This window comes from Callospermophilus lateralis, chromosome 9 (assembly GCF_048772815.1).
Source record: "Callospermophilus lateralis isolate mCalLat2 chromosome 9, mCalLat2.hap1, whole genome shotgun sequence".
Lineage (NCBI taxonomy): Eukaryota > Metazoa > Chordata > Mammalia > Rodentia > Sciuridae > Callospermophilus > Callospermophilus lateralis.
In genome coordinates, this window is record NC_135313.1 from 22302476 (window position 1) to 22318785 (window position 16310).

A 16310-nucleotide genomic window follows, 5' to 3' on the forward strand; every position below is an offset into this window, starting at 1 on the left:
TTTAGTTAGATCTCTTTCGTACTTATAATCCATTACCATGTACTGTTTTCTACTGTATGTATAAGATTTTTATTCTTAATTATATCCTGGTTCATTAAGGAAAAGGATTCTTTGAGTCTCTCACAGAACCTCAAATAATGCTTTTCATTTTACAGATGCTAAATACATTGAAAACACTTTTCTGGAAGAATTGAGGGTAGATCCCATCTACCAACTTCTTGTATGACAAATACATATAAAACTAGTGTCTTTCTGAAGGTAAAGAGAAGAAGAAGGCTTAATAAATCACTCAGAGTCTTTCTACTTAAAGGATAATTTTAAAACTAGCATCTCCTTCAAGGAGAAATGGAAATCCTTGCAGGGCCTATGAAATTTATGTATTCTGCCTTTGGCAATGAGCCCTTTCCAACAGCACTAAAGGTAAATTTTCTGACTTTCATGTGAGTTTTTTTCATTTTCAATGTCATTTTTGGCATTATTTCAGATATTCCTGTATGAGATCTTTGTCTTATAGACCCCTTGGTGATTTCTTTCGATGTGGCTTGTCCCATTGAGCAATCTTCAATGATATATTTACATAGTAACATATTATGTCATCAAAGTAGGGCAGAAGGATTATTGATATATGAAATAATAAACAAAATAAATGTGAAGTAAAAACTAAACCTTAGTACTTAATATCTAAGGAAAGAATGGTATTAAACTTTTCAGTTTGTCATTGCTACATATGTTGAACAAAGATTTCTGCTTTGTTGCTGGGCCTGCTAGTGAGTATTGAGTCCCAAAGACTTCCAGGTTCCAGAGAGGTCAGGCATTGAAATGAAATTCTTGCTTCCTTAAAAAGCCTTCTAAGTGGTACATTCATATTCTATGTTTTTTTCTCATTTTCTACAGAAAATATTAATGATTATTGATACATTTCTGAAAGAGAATATAACATTATCCAGATAAAAGACTTCCACAGATTGGAAAAAATGAAGGTTTGAGAAATTCAGGACTTATCTAAGGCTTCAGTGATATTCAGTGTCCAATTAGGACTACGATTCAAGTCTTCTGCAAACATACTATCAACCTTTATCTTTTACAAGAGGAAGGGACAACTGTAAATTTTAAAAAGCATGCTATTATTATTTCAACCACATATCTTCTAGTTAGATCTGCTGAAACTCAAAAACATATGGTAAGAAGACCTCTTTTACTAGTCACATGGAGTAACAGGGACCAGGTTACCTTCCTGCCTGAAACAACCAAAAAATGAACAAGGTGTATAAGACACTATGCATCAGACAACAAAGGACAATAATCAACAAGCCACAGCAAATAATTGAGGAGAGATAAAGCTAGAGTTTGGAGAGACAAGGAAGCTCAGGCTTGCAAGGCAAAGTACAAGAAAGGAGAGGACTGCTCAGAAAGGACCCTGGAGGACTGCAGAGCAACCCAGTATTTACCTGGGTATTATTTGGCATATCTATAAGTGAGGAAAATACTTAAAAACATGGGGAAAAAATCTGAAATTATTAGAGGGAACAGGAATAGGTCAACACACTAGTCTGGGAACGCTGCCTTTCCCAGAAGCCACACTGAAAACTTTGATTAAAAGTCATCGGGTAGAACAGAACACAAAGAAAGGTCTTGCTTTGGTAGTGGTAATCAGCACTACCCTGAGTGCTGCTCCAGTCCCACCTGACAAATCCTATGAGTAGACCCAAGTGTACCACACAGTTTAAGCACCCTAGCAGCATCTCAGAGCAAAACTGATTAATATTTATAGGACTACAAAAACATCTAGCATCCAAGAAGATTAACTTTATGGATTTATGAGAGATTGAGTAACGTCTCTGTTTTACATATAAGAACAATGAGTCTACTTCTAATATACACAACTTGTAAGTGTCCGCTGGAATCTGAAACTCAATCTGGTTGAGTTCAAATCCATTTGATAAACAAGTAGAAAGTTAGGTATATATTAATATGAAAATGAGATGGAAGGTCTTTATTCTGACCTTTTTGATTCATTTTGATATAAGTTATTTGATTTTGGCACAGTGATCTTGGACCTAACCAAAGTTGAGAATGGAACTGGGAGAGAAGCAGAGAAGTGTCAGCCATCAGTGAACAAAGCTAGACCAAGAAAACCTGGGTAGAGCTTAGAGTTTTATAATTACAATTTTCCTTTTCACCTGTCCCATTAAACGAAGGACTAGAAAAAAATAACAAAAACATGCTAATAGCTTTCCTATCCAGTCTTATAGCAATTACAATATCACATATATACATGATTAATATTGTCATCCAACAGGGCACTTTGAAATACACATGCATAGTATATATTTTTCAGAAATTATTATAACTTGTGACATTTTTGCCTCTGATCCTGAACTTATTTTCTTCTAAACAACTATCTTTAAATGAAATACTTATGTCATGTATTTGCAGTAGAATAGAGCCTGCACTGATAATCTTAGCTTCTGAAACAACCCATGATGATGGCTGGTCCAACTTGAGATTTAAAGAACATTCAAATGCTTTTAAATACCAATTTGCCAACTGCTGTATTTCTATAATCCTTTGATCCATTTAATCAAGCTGCTCTAACTGATCCTATTTCAGGCATATTCTATTTCTATTGCACCACTAGTCAATTTTCTTTTGTTATGATGAAAACATAACAAAAATGACCAAAGACATTTGCATATAATTTTAAAATATGAGAAAATCTTTTTTTTAAAAGAACTTTATTAAAATGATTGCCATTCCCTGTTAAAATGGCCTACTGGATGGAGTGTGGTAATGGAGAAAACAAGAAGGATGAGATAGTGAGAGCACAAGACATGGTACTAGACCTTGAAAAGCAATTTGAATCAACTTGGAGAGGTTAATTTGTAAATCACCTATGCAAAAATGACATGATCTGGCCTGCAACTGAACATTTTAAGAATATTTATAAGTTAAGAACAAAAGAAATATAGGTGAATCTTTTGATTCAGCACACTTGAAAATAGACATTATGGCTTTCTTCCCAAATTCTTTTCATTCCTGGACCAATATTCTGTTTGTTAACCTGGAACTCAGCTCCCTCCCTCTCTGCTATTTGCATTACCAAATCAAGAAAGGCAGCATTCCTTTTGAGGTCTGAAATAAATAGCATGTGATATCCTTGGAGCAGTTTTTGCATAAATTTACATAAGAAACTGAAGCTCACTGGGCCCCCTGAAGAGTAAAAGCTAGCCACAGTTGATACTGCTCTTGAAATAGTACACCACGGATGACAATTGTAATGATGCAGGCACTTAAATTCATTAACCTGTTGTCTTTTATCAAGGGAGGAAGCCAGTCCTCTTATATTCCCTAAGTAATGAAGGGGGAAGACAGGGAAAGTGACTAGAGGGCCAGCTAGCCTTCTCTTGCAAGGACTTGAGGTCAAAGAGGGACTTAGAACTATTGATGTCCACCTCAGTAGCTGACTTAACTACAGACTGCAGCATTCCAGATGAATCTATTCATTTCTTGGTTGGAAAATTATATGATTTTTTAATTCCTCCTAATTCCACAAACATTTACAAACAGCTTCCTATGAAAAATCTATAATACTAAGAGTAGTTTTAAAGCAATCATTTAAGTGTTTAGATATAGCTTTACCAAATAGGTATTTTTATACTTTATGGAAAAATAATTCAAATTATCTAGAAAAGAGGGAAGTTGAGTGTTAATTACTATTCTTAATAGCAAGTCTTTTTACTCTTTGATTGCTGCAGACTATATTACATGTAGATCCCCACAAATTCTCTCAGATTTATTTTATTCATTGCAATGGTGACCTAAGGTTTTACACTATTTGGCAAAAGTCTCTTTTAAAGTGGCCAATTATTATTGATTAATAGAGTATACACTGCAATAACTTTGCTAGGATAACCTGCAATGGATTTATTTTCTTTTAATTCGTACATAAGTATAGAGACATAAATTCAGAATAATTGTATTGTATAGATACCTCTGATAATATGAATAGGTTTGTGTCACCATAATGTTGACAGTCCTAAGGTCCATGTTCATGACAATAGGCTGTATCTGGCTATTGCCAAATTGAAGGAATTAGTTAAAAAAAACAAACAAACTATATTTTAATTCATAAAAATAGATTAGAGGATAAAACTTTATGTTTAACTAAATTTATAATCTTTCTAAAAACTATTTCTAAGATTTATACTCTATATAGGCTATTCTTCTGCTTGCTACTCCTAATTCTTTTGGAAATTCAACATTTTTTTTTCACTAGTGAGAAAATCATATTTCTTTGAAGATAGAAATTGTATCCATGAAAATGTTCTTTGGAGAAAGCAAAGTTATAATCTCAACAATGCATGAAAGTTTGTTTTACCATTTTAGATATACAAAACATAATGTGACAGGAAGCAATCCCTAATTTAATGACTTGGTTTCTTTAATAAGTTTGTATTTCGGTTAGTAAACTGAAAACTATTTCTAAGAAAAATAATCCCTTAGCCTAAGAGAAAATTTTGAATACCTTTTGCTAATTTTCATACAAAGCCCCATCAAAAGAAACAGACTATATCTAAGAGTCTTTGTCCTAATTTTTCCCAGCTCAGGTGTAAAAAAAGATCTAGACTCAATCAGGTATTTCAGTCAGAAACAAAAGTTCTTCTGCCTCACTATGACCGAAGCAGGCAATCAGGGATATTTGTTAATTCTTAAAAAGCAAAATATGAGTATGGGTATGGATAATAAATGTTTTAGGAAAAATATAATAAATTTCAGTTTCTGAATGCAGTGTAGATACAGCAGCATAGAAAGCTGTTGAGGTTTTGGATGGGGTGGGGTGAAAGGTGGAGCATGGTGATGATGAGGAGACCAATAACCTGGTAAAAGCTGCCATGGACATTCCAGCCCATTTTGCAGAGATGTAACTGTTACATCTCCCTGCAAGGTCACCCTGGTGAAACAAATTAAATCCCTTCCAGAAGAAGGGCAGCCTCTCCTGCTCTGCCTGTAGAGTAGCATGCTAACTAGCAGTCACTTATTAAAGTGTGGATTCACAGGGTCACATTCATTCGAGAACACACAATTAAGTGGGGAAAATTACATTAAAGGGGATAATCAAGTTTTCTTGTAATTATGCTTATGAGTAAATTGGTGTGACAATTCTTTTTGCTCTAATTATGCGATTCAGGAACAATGTATGATACATTAGACATTATATCTATATTTACAACAATCTTAAAAAATACATGCTATATTTTAACTCTATGTACAATAATCTTAAAAAACACATGCTGTATTTTATATATGTAGTTTTCATACTTTTAAAAATCATATGCAAGTTAAGACAGATCACAATTAATTCTAATAAGAAATAAATGTATGATTTTATACTGCTGTTCTGTAACTACTTAGAAAATTTTTTGCATATAAAACCTGTTTCAGACTTCTTTGTGCATGATCATTTGCCTAAATGGCCAACATTCTGAGAACAGACATTATTTCTTATAAAAATAATAAATGCATTTTGAACAATTTTGGCTATTATAGACTCAAAACAATCATATAGATACTCCAAATTTTTAAAATAAAATTTAAAATGAATAGTACAAAACAAATTCAATCATGTCATAGCAAACAATGTCTTAACTTTGTCCTCTTAAATATCCATTGAGTTCTGATCTGCAGTGACTTTCTGGTATTTCCTAATGAATATTTGTTAATTAGTTTCTGTTAACAAGAATTATGTCAAGATCTATTGGGTTAAAAAAAATATCAAGGTAATACACAAAAGAAACCATTATATTTCTCATAGTCATGGATCTTTGCATAAATAAACATTTTGGAAACTACAAGTGCATAGATAATGCTTTGGACTTATTCTAAAATGGTCTCAATCATATCGTGTCTCAGAAAAAAACAAAAACAAAAAACAAGCGAGTTAAAATTGCTTATCTATTAGGTGCAAAATAATCCACCTGCTTAATCTAACCCTAGCCCACTTCATGTTTCCTGGTTTTGCTCCCTCATCAGGAATTTGGCATTTGCTCTTGCTTCTGCCTAAGTTTTCTTCCTTCAGGTCTTCGCATCTTTCCTTAAATATAATTTTCTCAGAGTCTCTCCCTGTAAGTCTCTCCATTGTAAGTCCCAATTCTCACCTTGTTACCCATTTTTACTCTGATTTAGTCTTTTTTGAAAATTTTATTTTATTGGTTCTTCTTAGTTATATGTGATAGTAGAATTCATTTTTATAAATTATACAAGCACAGGAGATATCTTATTCTATTAGAATCCTATTCTTGTGAGTGGGCATGATGGTTCACTTAGGTAATTTCATATGTGTACACCAGTAGACTCGATTCATTCTACTGTCTTTTCTATTCCTTGCCTCCTTCCCTTTCTTTTGTTCCCCTTTGTCTACTTTAATGAACTTCTTATTGTGGTTTACCTTGATTTATCCTTGATAGGTACCACTTATTCTTGAAAGTATTCATATATTTATTCATTTGTTTAATTATTGCCTCTGGTTCTTCCCAGAATATGAGGCCAATGAGGACAGAACTTGATATTCTTCATTGCTGAGCCCTCAGTTTTTAGAGCAGTGCCCAGGACATAGTAGGTGCTTATTAAATGGTTACTGAATAAGAACTTCATTACTAAGCTTTTTTCATATGTGGTAAAATACCTTAAATCACCCATAAACAGAAAACAATTTATTAATTTTATAGTTGAAATATCAGGAAATATGATGTAAGCATTTCTAACTTTCAAGTGCCTATCAGGAAAAATACAAATGTATTCATTCATTTCTGAGACTAGGAGCTATAAGATTTTAAAATTGAGGGGTGATGTGGTGTTACTTTTTAGTCACTTACAGAATTAAATTTCTAATAACAAAGCAAAGTAGAAAAAAAGAGAAGACTTCTATGAATTTATTACATTTCTTTCATAATTTTCTAATTAAAATTTGAATATCTGGTTGTATAAACTCTTTGCTTTGCTTTACCTTTTTCAAAGTGTCTCATTTCAAGGAGGTTATTTCATAGAAGATTTAGTACAGAAAATTATATTGTATGGGATAAGCTTCAAAGACATAAAATAAATTGTTGAATACATAGGAACATTGAAATAATTCAAATATTATATAAAATAAAAGTGGCATTTTACATTTTCTTAAATTTCCTATTCTGTTCTTGTTTCCAATTTCTCTAGATGGACAGAACCTGCTTTAGTGTTTTTCACCACACATCTAAAAGTTTTGACTTATGCATCATCTAGGTGCAGTAATGAATAAGAACTGACATCAAATATCAATATTATTGGCTCAGCTAAATGGTAGCTGACATCAAGTTGGATTACTGAAGAAGTAAACAAAATTGAAATTTTTGTAGTGTATAAATACTGCCTGACATCATTTGTCCTTCAGAGGATCAATGACTGCATGACCTAAATATTGTTTTCATTTCTGTATATAAAATGGCTAGAAATTGAAACTAAGGACTTTCTGTTTGAGCTGAATCACAATATTAAAAAAAAGTCTGAAATCAACAATTTGGCTTCTTGTGTTAAAATGGAATAACCATAACTTCTTAAGGTAAGTAATTACACATACTTGTTTATGAATGAGGTTTTAAAAGTTAATGTGAATTAATGTATTTATGTTCACAAACTAGCAAGTTTGGAAAGCAATTAACCTATCACAGATAAAATTTGAAAGTGTAACTGCCTATTAATTGCATGTCATACCTTGATTTGAAAGGGACAAAATATTTCTACTGAATCATATCTATTCTTTAGTCAGAGTTAGATCAAGTTTAATATAGTTACAAAGTTCATTAGAAATAATTTTTAGAATTCTAGTATTTTAAGGTGCAAAATGTGTACTGCATCTTTATGTTTATCTTATTGATAAATATAAGCAATATGTTCAAATATTGGTAATACTTTCTTTGTATGGCAAAGTTAGAATTTGAAAAGTTCTAGGGGGAAGAAACATTAGTGAAATGGGTAATTGTTCCATAGTTCAAAGGCATGAGACACTACGATGCCATAGAAGATTTCTAAGGAATAGCTAATCTATCCTGGTAATTAAATGTGTATTAGCTCAATAGCTACAGAACTTGGAAGGCCAATGAAATTGAAATAAATAAGAGACCATGATATAATGCTGTAATAAAAGCCTCATGCTTACATTGGTTCAGAACTCTGCATTCATTTATCTGTTCATTGCTTTATTAGAATATTAAATGTGGAAAATAAGCTCTGATAGATGCTGGAGATATTGAGAACAAAATTGAAAATATCCTTTTCTCATTTATTTGCATTGAATTTTATTGTAGAGAAATTTCTGAAACATAGTAAACAGAAAGACCCAGGAGGTTTGCTAACTGTGACTCATTCTCCTGCTGCTATATGGGAATGGTACAGGATGGTATTTACTAAACTGATACAGGGGGAGAGGGATCAACTGGGATGGAAGAAAAGCAAGCTTTTTGTTTTTTTTTGTTTTTTTTTGTTTTTTTTTTTGTTTTATTGTTTTTTTTTTTAAATGAGAGGTCTCATAGATATTTACACTGAGATACAAAATAACTAATAGTGAATCTAGGGTCAGAGTGAGATTGACTTCAAAGTAGATCAGTTTTAGATGAAACTAAATGTCACAAGGTGCATGAGAGGAATTAAAAAAAGAATATGCTAGAGAACATGGTTTACTGTAAGAATGGGATCCTAATTAGAATAAGTGATACTCTGTGTATTATACTGTGTCAAAATACATGTAAAAAGAACAAATAAAAAAAGAAGAGAAAGTCTTCTACAGTGTGATATTGACCTGCCAGCCTACAGAAGATGCAGAACCTTGGATGGGAAAGAAGGATTGAGGATATTTTACTTCTCAGGACTCAACAGAGAAGAATGCTTTGATTGATGATGAAAAGTAAAGTTGGATGAAAATGGAACCAGCCACTGGATATAAGGATGTGGAAATCAAGAGTAGTATCTTGGACTGGACTTGATATTTACACTGGAATGGATAGAGAAAATGATATTAACAAATGTTTGAAAAACACGGAGGAATAAGATAACGCATAAATAACTGCCACAGAAAACTCATAGAAATTATGGATTAAAAGGAAAAAAAGAATGTAAAACCAGAAATCAAATAAGACATAATGAAATAGAGAGGAAAATTGAAGAATAATCCAAAAAAATATAGGAAAATATAGTAATTTAAATATATCATATTCAACACCAACTTTAAAAGTTTGGCTCATCAAGATTTAATGAATCGTAAAAGAGATCTGTAGAAATTAATCAGAATGTAACAAATAGAACTAAAGCATAAGAAGTATAGAAAAAGTATAAGGACACAGAGAATCGAATAAGTTTCAGTAAATACACAAAATAAGCTTTGAAAGGAGAGACCAAAAGAAATTCTAAGAAAACAATATTTAAAGAAACAATGGTTGAAAATTTTCCAGAATTGTAGGAAATCAAGGGTATTCAAATTGAGAAAATGAGGACATCAGGTCCTGGGAAAGACCAAAAAGAAACAACTCCACATGCTGATATATCACAGAAAAATGGAATATAAGAAAGATGTCAAAGATACTACAGTGTATCAGAGAAAGATCAAACAGATCATTTACAAAGGATCAACTACATGATTGAGAGTAGAGTCTCATCTGCAACTAGAGTGCCAGAAGAACATGGAATATCAGAATGAAAAGAAAATAATGGCATTTTCAGGTATAAAAACACCAATAATGTTTACTAGCTACACACTCTCCCTGAAAGAACTGCCAGAGAATATTCTTTAGCAAGAAGAAAATGAAACCTTGAAGGAAGGAGAGGAAAATAGTCAATTTTAGGCAAAGAAATAATAAAGCATACTGGTATATCTAAAATATACCAACTGTTTATATGGCTAAGTGCAAGGTGGTAATAAATGCCAAATAAAAATAATATGGGAAATAGGAGGACAAAGTCCAAAAAGAACCCCAGTCATAACAGGTCAACTTCCTGGAAAATGCGTTACAGGAGGCTCCTCCAATAGGGACACTGTCACTTTCCTGCCATGAATACAGGACATATACACATCTGTGTATTTTTTTTTAAACCTTTCCATATGTTCTCCATTAATACTTTCCTAGCAATCACTGTTAACATCCCTTTTGACTTGGGGTTTTGTTTTATAAGAAGGATTTAGTAAAGGAAAAAACTTTCAGAGTTTCTCAAAATATTTCATTACAGATTACTGTAAAAATAGTTCAAAATAAATATCTACTTTCAATAGTGAAGTCAGTCAGAAATGAAAACCTCAAAGGTCTAACATTATAAATCAAATAAAATTCCCAGATTTTCAGGGACATACATAAATATTGCATATTGTATATTTGGTTTTGTGACTCTTGATTGCTAGATGGATAACAGTGAATTCTGTATTTGTGATTCATGCTTGCAAATCTAAATTGTAGAATTTTCTTAAAATTGTGTCCACATAAATAGCTAACTACAATTTTAGCTAGTCATATAACATAAATGCCTCTCTCTAGAGGTATCAAACAATTAGCAAGTCTAATTCTGACTAATCAAAATCTCTCTCTGTGCACCATATAACACATTTGTTACTGCTACTTTGATAGATTATTTGAATGTGAACTATGTCACATTGCCATGTTTTCCAGAGACCTAAAGTCTTTGTGCTCTACAGTCACTGTGCTTCCCAACCTCCTGATGTTCCTTAGCAGGTATGTGACATAAGACAAATTTGAATTTTATTGTAGAGAAATTTCTGAAAAAAACAATACAAGTGACCAAAACTTTCACTTAGGAATATCAGTCATCATAACAAAACACAGTTTTCTTAATAGCTAATAAATACACACAGCAAAAAAGAGATGCACTAACAGAAACTTTTAATAAGGCTTTCAGATGTTGAAACAGTGTTGTTAATGTCCTTTTGGCTTGAACAAAGTGTGAAAACCAAAACAGGTTAGTCACTTTGATATTTAATACCTGGACCTCATATCATCATCTCACCTTTTGAAATATGCCTAATTAATGTGTGTCTCCCTTGATTGCCAAATCTAATTTGGCTATTTCCATATTTATTCATTCACTATTTAGAAAGTCGAATGGTGTGTCTTTTTCACCTATAGTATTGCCTATCAAAATAAGATTCCTGATTTACAAAAATGTTAGTTTACTTCATTTCAGCTTCCATTTAATTTTCCTCTAGCATGAGGAGCTATAACCATTTAATAGAGTTTTAATGTAAATATCCATATCATATGGGTCCCTGGTGTTTAAATGTGTCTTTATTCTGCTAGAAATAAAATTTTACTTGGTATCTAGAACCAGTTCATCCCATAATATTTTGGGACTAATTGGCTCACTACAGTCAATTAAGTGGAATATTTCTTACAAAGACAAATCTATTAAAGTCTAATTGTGGTTGAGCCCATCGTTAAAATTCTTGGGACTGACAGTGACAGGACACCAGAAAAATTTCAGCTGGAGCAATCAACATTTCTTCCTCAGTCAACATATAATTTTTAGTGAGCATATTTCTTCTTTCTAGAAGAAGAATAATAGCATGATAGTAACAGAATTTTGACTATACTGTCATTTTGAAGTTAGATGTTAGTAATCTATCAGATTTCTTTTTTAGCTAATTGGAAAAGAAAAGGAATAGGGAATCGGGGTTCTCATTCTACTGGGAACTTAGAGACAAATTAAGATGTTAGATATAATTAAATCAGAACTTTCAGGGACAGGAGAGGCCGTCTATCTAGTCAAATTGCTTTCATCTGAGAAGGTACAAGCTTAAATCATTCTTTCATGATTATTATCTGAACCCTTTTACAGATGTCCTCAATTAGCTTAGCAACTCAAAGCAATGTTTCACAGTTTTCACAGTTGGTGAAATCATCCTTATATCTGAATACCTCAAGCTGCAGATAAAATACTTTTGTTATCAGTTTATATGTTGCAAAGTGAAGAAAACTCCCCTTTTCTTTAATTGTTCTTTATTCTTCAGGTTTCCTTCCAATCTCCTCAGTTATTTTATGATTCTTCATTAAAATTTAATTCAGCCTCTCTTCCATTTGCTTTTCTTGATGCTCACACTGGACAAAGGGCTCTTAAAATGTGTTTTTAAGTAAAACTGAATATGACAGAACTCCTTTCACTGAGAACTTTGTGTATGTGTGTGTGTGAATGTGTAAGTTTCAAAGCTCAGCAATCCTTTACCAAACACACATTTTAATGATATTTATAATTAATTTCTAGATTTGTTCTCCACCCCAATGTTAAATTACCATCTACCTTGGGAAATTATTTCATAAGAATGAATTCACATATATGAAGAACTACAAGGATATATTAGAGAACTGAACTCACAGTAGGAGTGAAGGTGGCATCATTGATGGAATGCATGTGGCCATAAAGTGAATGTTCACATCTACCCTAGAAAGACAAAGAAGGAATCAAGTCAAATAAATTCCATTTGATATATGAAAGTGAATTGAATAATAATTGTATTCAAGCTTTAAAGTTTTTTTGTCCTGTAATAAAATTAATACATCCTCAAGATAGAAAATATTAGCTTTTGCCCTGTAGTACCACTCACAATCGGAGAGGGCTGATGAGCTGTCAGAGTACTGGTATCTACTCTGAAATTCCATTCCTGCTTTTATACCATGAGTGGGTTGTAAATCTTTCACATGGCTTCATTGGGCAGCTCATTTCAGAACAGCATTTCTACTATTGCTGGGGTGGGGGCTGGGTTTCTTCCCCCTTTTAAAATTATAAGACCACAGTTTAATTACAAAATTTTGTAAGTTCAGCATTAATATCATTCCATGTATAAAACTGTTATAAAACATACATGTTGACATTTTTAAATACACAATAAGCATTTGTTTTGTGAAAACTATACTTTGTATCAGTTTATCTCCCCTACCTCCCCACCTCAACTTAAATTTAACTACAAAACATTCAAAATTCAGCTTAAATGTTTCCAGGAACCATGGACCGATAACATGTTAGATTGGAGCTTTACACAAGGGGCCTTCATTTTGACACAAATGTTTCAAGGGTATTCTTGACTGTATTAGGCAAATAACCCAAATACTTTAACAGAACTAGGATAAATTATGTCTGGACTATTGTTCAGATAGTCTTGAAATTTGAAATCAACAATGATTTTTGAGCAATTAATATGTTAGGCACAAGTCTAGGTAATCAGTTGTGTCAACAAATGAAACAGAACTTTATCCTCTTGGACCTTCTATTAGTGGGGAGAGACAGATACTTTGCTAAAAAGTCATAAAGAGTGTTAGGGGATGAAAAATGTGTAAAGAAAAAAAATGTCTGACAGGGATATCATTATTTTGAGGGTTGGGTATATTAGATCTCAGAAAATAATACCCCAAAGTGTGATACTTTAACATACAGAGCTGAAGGAACAGTTTCAGGATCAAGGATCTCTGGTCTTCCCCGTTCCTCCCCCAGACACAAGGAGGGGCTCTCTCTGAAGCTTTCTTACCTGACTAAAGGAAGTCTTTCAAAAGTAATATGGTTATTTTGGACTTACTTCCCAATGTCTCATTATCCAGGGAAGGGAGACTGAGGATTGTTACCACAAGGAGCCTGTCGCAAGCTATTGTCCACTGTTCAGCTTCCAAGAGAACTATTTACAGTCTGGTGTCTATCCTTTGGGCCCAGTTGATTCCTCTCAAAGTCATTTACTTCTCCTCTGAAATTGCCTGAAGCTTCCCACTTCCTATTTCCTCATGAAAAGGGTACTTAAGCCTCAACCATTTGTCCCTTCTTTGGGCTTCATGTTGGAAGGGCTCCCATGCTGAGGCAGGTTAATAGCTTTGTGTGTAAGTTAATAATTTGTATGAAATTTCCCTCAGCCCCTTTGGCAGCCATAGGCAAATCACACTATCAAGCAGAGTGGTCTAGTTTGACCCGGCTCAAAAGGCAAGGTCTGAACAAAGACTGAAGATAGTAAAGGAGTTAGCCAGCAGATATCTGGAGGAAAAGGGTTCTAGGAAGAAAGACAAGCTGGAGCCAAAGTTCTTCAGGGTAGAGTTTGCCAGAAGCTTCTGGAACATCATGGAAGCCACTGGAGAGAAGTCAATCAGCAAGAGAGTAGATTTACTCAAAAGAGTAAATTGACATTCACTGTCTTATATTTACTAAGGCTAGAAAAGAGCTCATAGAAGAAAAACCCTACAAAATAAGATACTGAAGATAGATTATCATGATGTCCCCTTGTTGTGACCAGTCACTTGTTTCTAAACTAAATAAAATCGGAAAGGCTGCATAATTAAGTTCTACTTAGTCCGCACTTTCCCCATTATTTTCAGCAAGTACAATTTCAAATAGCTATTTTATAGAATCAGTGCATGCTATTAATCTCTATTCATAGAATAGAGAACTTTCCCCACATAAATTTCACCAAAAATATGTAGAAACACTTTGGCATTCCCTCAGGATCTTCTCTTTTCCCCGTTGTTATTCTACTTCCATATCTTGATACCATTAAAACTTTAAAGCAATTATACTGAGAACTTCAAATCATCTAAATTCCCAAAGTAGAAATAAATTACTCATAAAGCCAAATAGGCAAAATGTAAGATGTTATAATTTTTTTTATCTTAAGGACTTTTAAGTTTGATTTTCTTTAAGACCTAATACATAGTGATATAATATTATACTTGTAGAATGAATGTTAATATTTTTACAAAGTTTTAAATTGACAAATATGTCTTAAAATATATTTGTACTAATAAAAGTTTTGTATTTGGCCCTCTTCTAACTTGAGAATCTCTTAAACTATTTGATTAATTGGTAAGGAAAATGTAGCTTCCTGATTCAAATCCTGAATGCCAAGTTTTAATTCAAAGGAGGTCTCTAAGGCACTCTTGAAAAGTCCTGGAAATATGGGGTTATAATGGAAATGCTGACGGACCATATTTGTGCCGCTATAACAAAACCTGACTCGAAGATAAATGTTTCATGAATTAAGAAAAGTTAAAAAAGCTTTTCTTTCCAGCTTTGTTCCCAAGATAAAAGTGAATCTACTCTTTTTGAGGTAGAGGGAATATGTGGGTTACTAATATTCTAGTCTGCAAACAGCCTTAATCAAAAGCAATACCCAAACCAGGACATTAAGTTTTGGAATACCTTCTCTGATGAATTCTTGTCAGAATTGTTTTCTTTCAAAGGAATGGAAAAAAGGAAAAGGAGGAAAGAATTTAAAAAATATATATATCATGTGACCAAGAAACACTGCTTTAATATTTGATTCTCTCAAAGAAACTATGCCCAATAATGGTTTGTTATCACTGGCCCTGGGGGGTGGAAAGGCCTGGCTCTTGGTTTCTGGGTCTGCCACCTAATGGCCTTGTGACCTTAAACAAATTGCTTCACTTCACTGTGCTTCAGTTGCCAGCTGTGTACAATGATGTAATGGTATTTAAGCTTCAGTTTTGTTGGGTTAATTAATTGAGCTAACAATGCATTTGAAATGCTGGTATTCTGGCTAGCAAAAAGTAAGGGCATAACAAATAATAGCTCCTAATGCCACAGACATAAAGGCTGAGGCTTCCAGATTAACATCTCCCCCTTGTTCTCTCCACTGAGCTCTCAACTGAGTATCTTCGCCTTCTTTAAAGAGGTCTGGAGGCATCTGGGTGGTTTGTTCTGGGCCCTTAGGATTGCTCTACAGGCCCCCAACCAGTGGCATGACCTGTTCTCTGTGGACTCCATCACCTGGGCTCCCAGACTCTCTGGCTTCTGCTTGGATTTGGCAGGAAGAGACCTGCAGGATTCAGCAGAGCAGCAGGGTAGAGAAAATGGGCGAATCACCTCCTTCTGCTCTGTTCCTATTCAGCTTTGATTTTGTTAAAGGTCCCATCCTTTAGCAAATTCCACAACTCCTGCTGTGTGGGGCCTCTCCCACGCCTGCAGTGCCCCCTAAGGCCAGTAATGTCCTCCTTGCCCTGCCTTTTCAGACACAGTCAGTTATGGCTTCCCAGTTTTCTACCCATGTGTGTCCCTGTGTTGGTTCCTTAGCTTTGCCCACTTCTCTGGACACCTTGTGCATTTTACTCCCTGTGTATTTGTTTCCTGCTGGTGACCTTTCTGATAGAGCATGTCAGACACACCAGCAAAAGGAGACTTTGGGATTACTATTTCCCCACTGTATATCTTGACCCTCATCAAAGCTTTCTGTTATAAAACATACACACGACATCACCAGTTGCTCACACAAACAAGACACAAGGCAATCAAAGCTG

The 16310-nt window shown here is 33.7% G+C and overlaps 1 protein-coding gene across 1 annotated transcript in view; it reads right to left on the minus strand.

Annotated features, from left to right (window-relative positions):
* Spag16 (sperm associated antigen 16) overlaps nt 1–16310 on the minus strand; it is an 895679-nt gene that overhangs the window by 240724 nt on the left and 638645 nt on the right. Inside the window, exon 14 of the mRNA XM_076866456.2 lies at nt 12400–12465. Coding sequence (XP_076722571.1) covers nt 12400–12465 — 66 coding nt within the window. The remainder of the gene's footprint in view (nt 1–12399; nt 12466–16310) is intronic.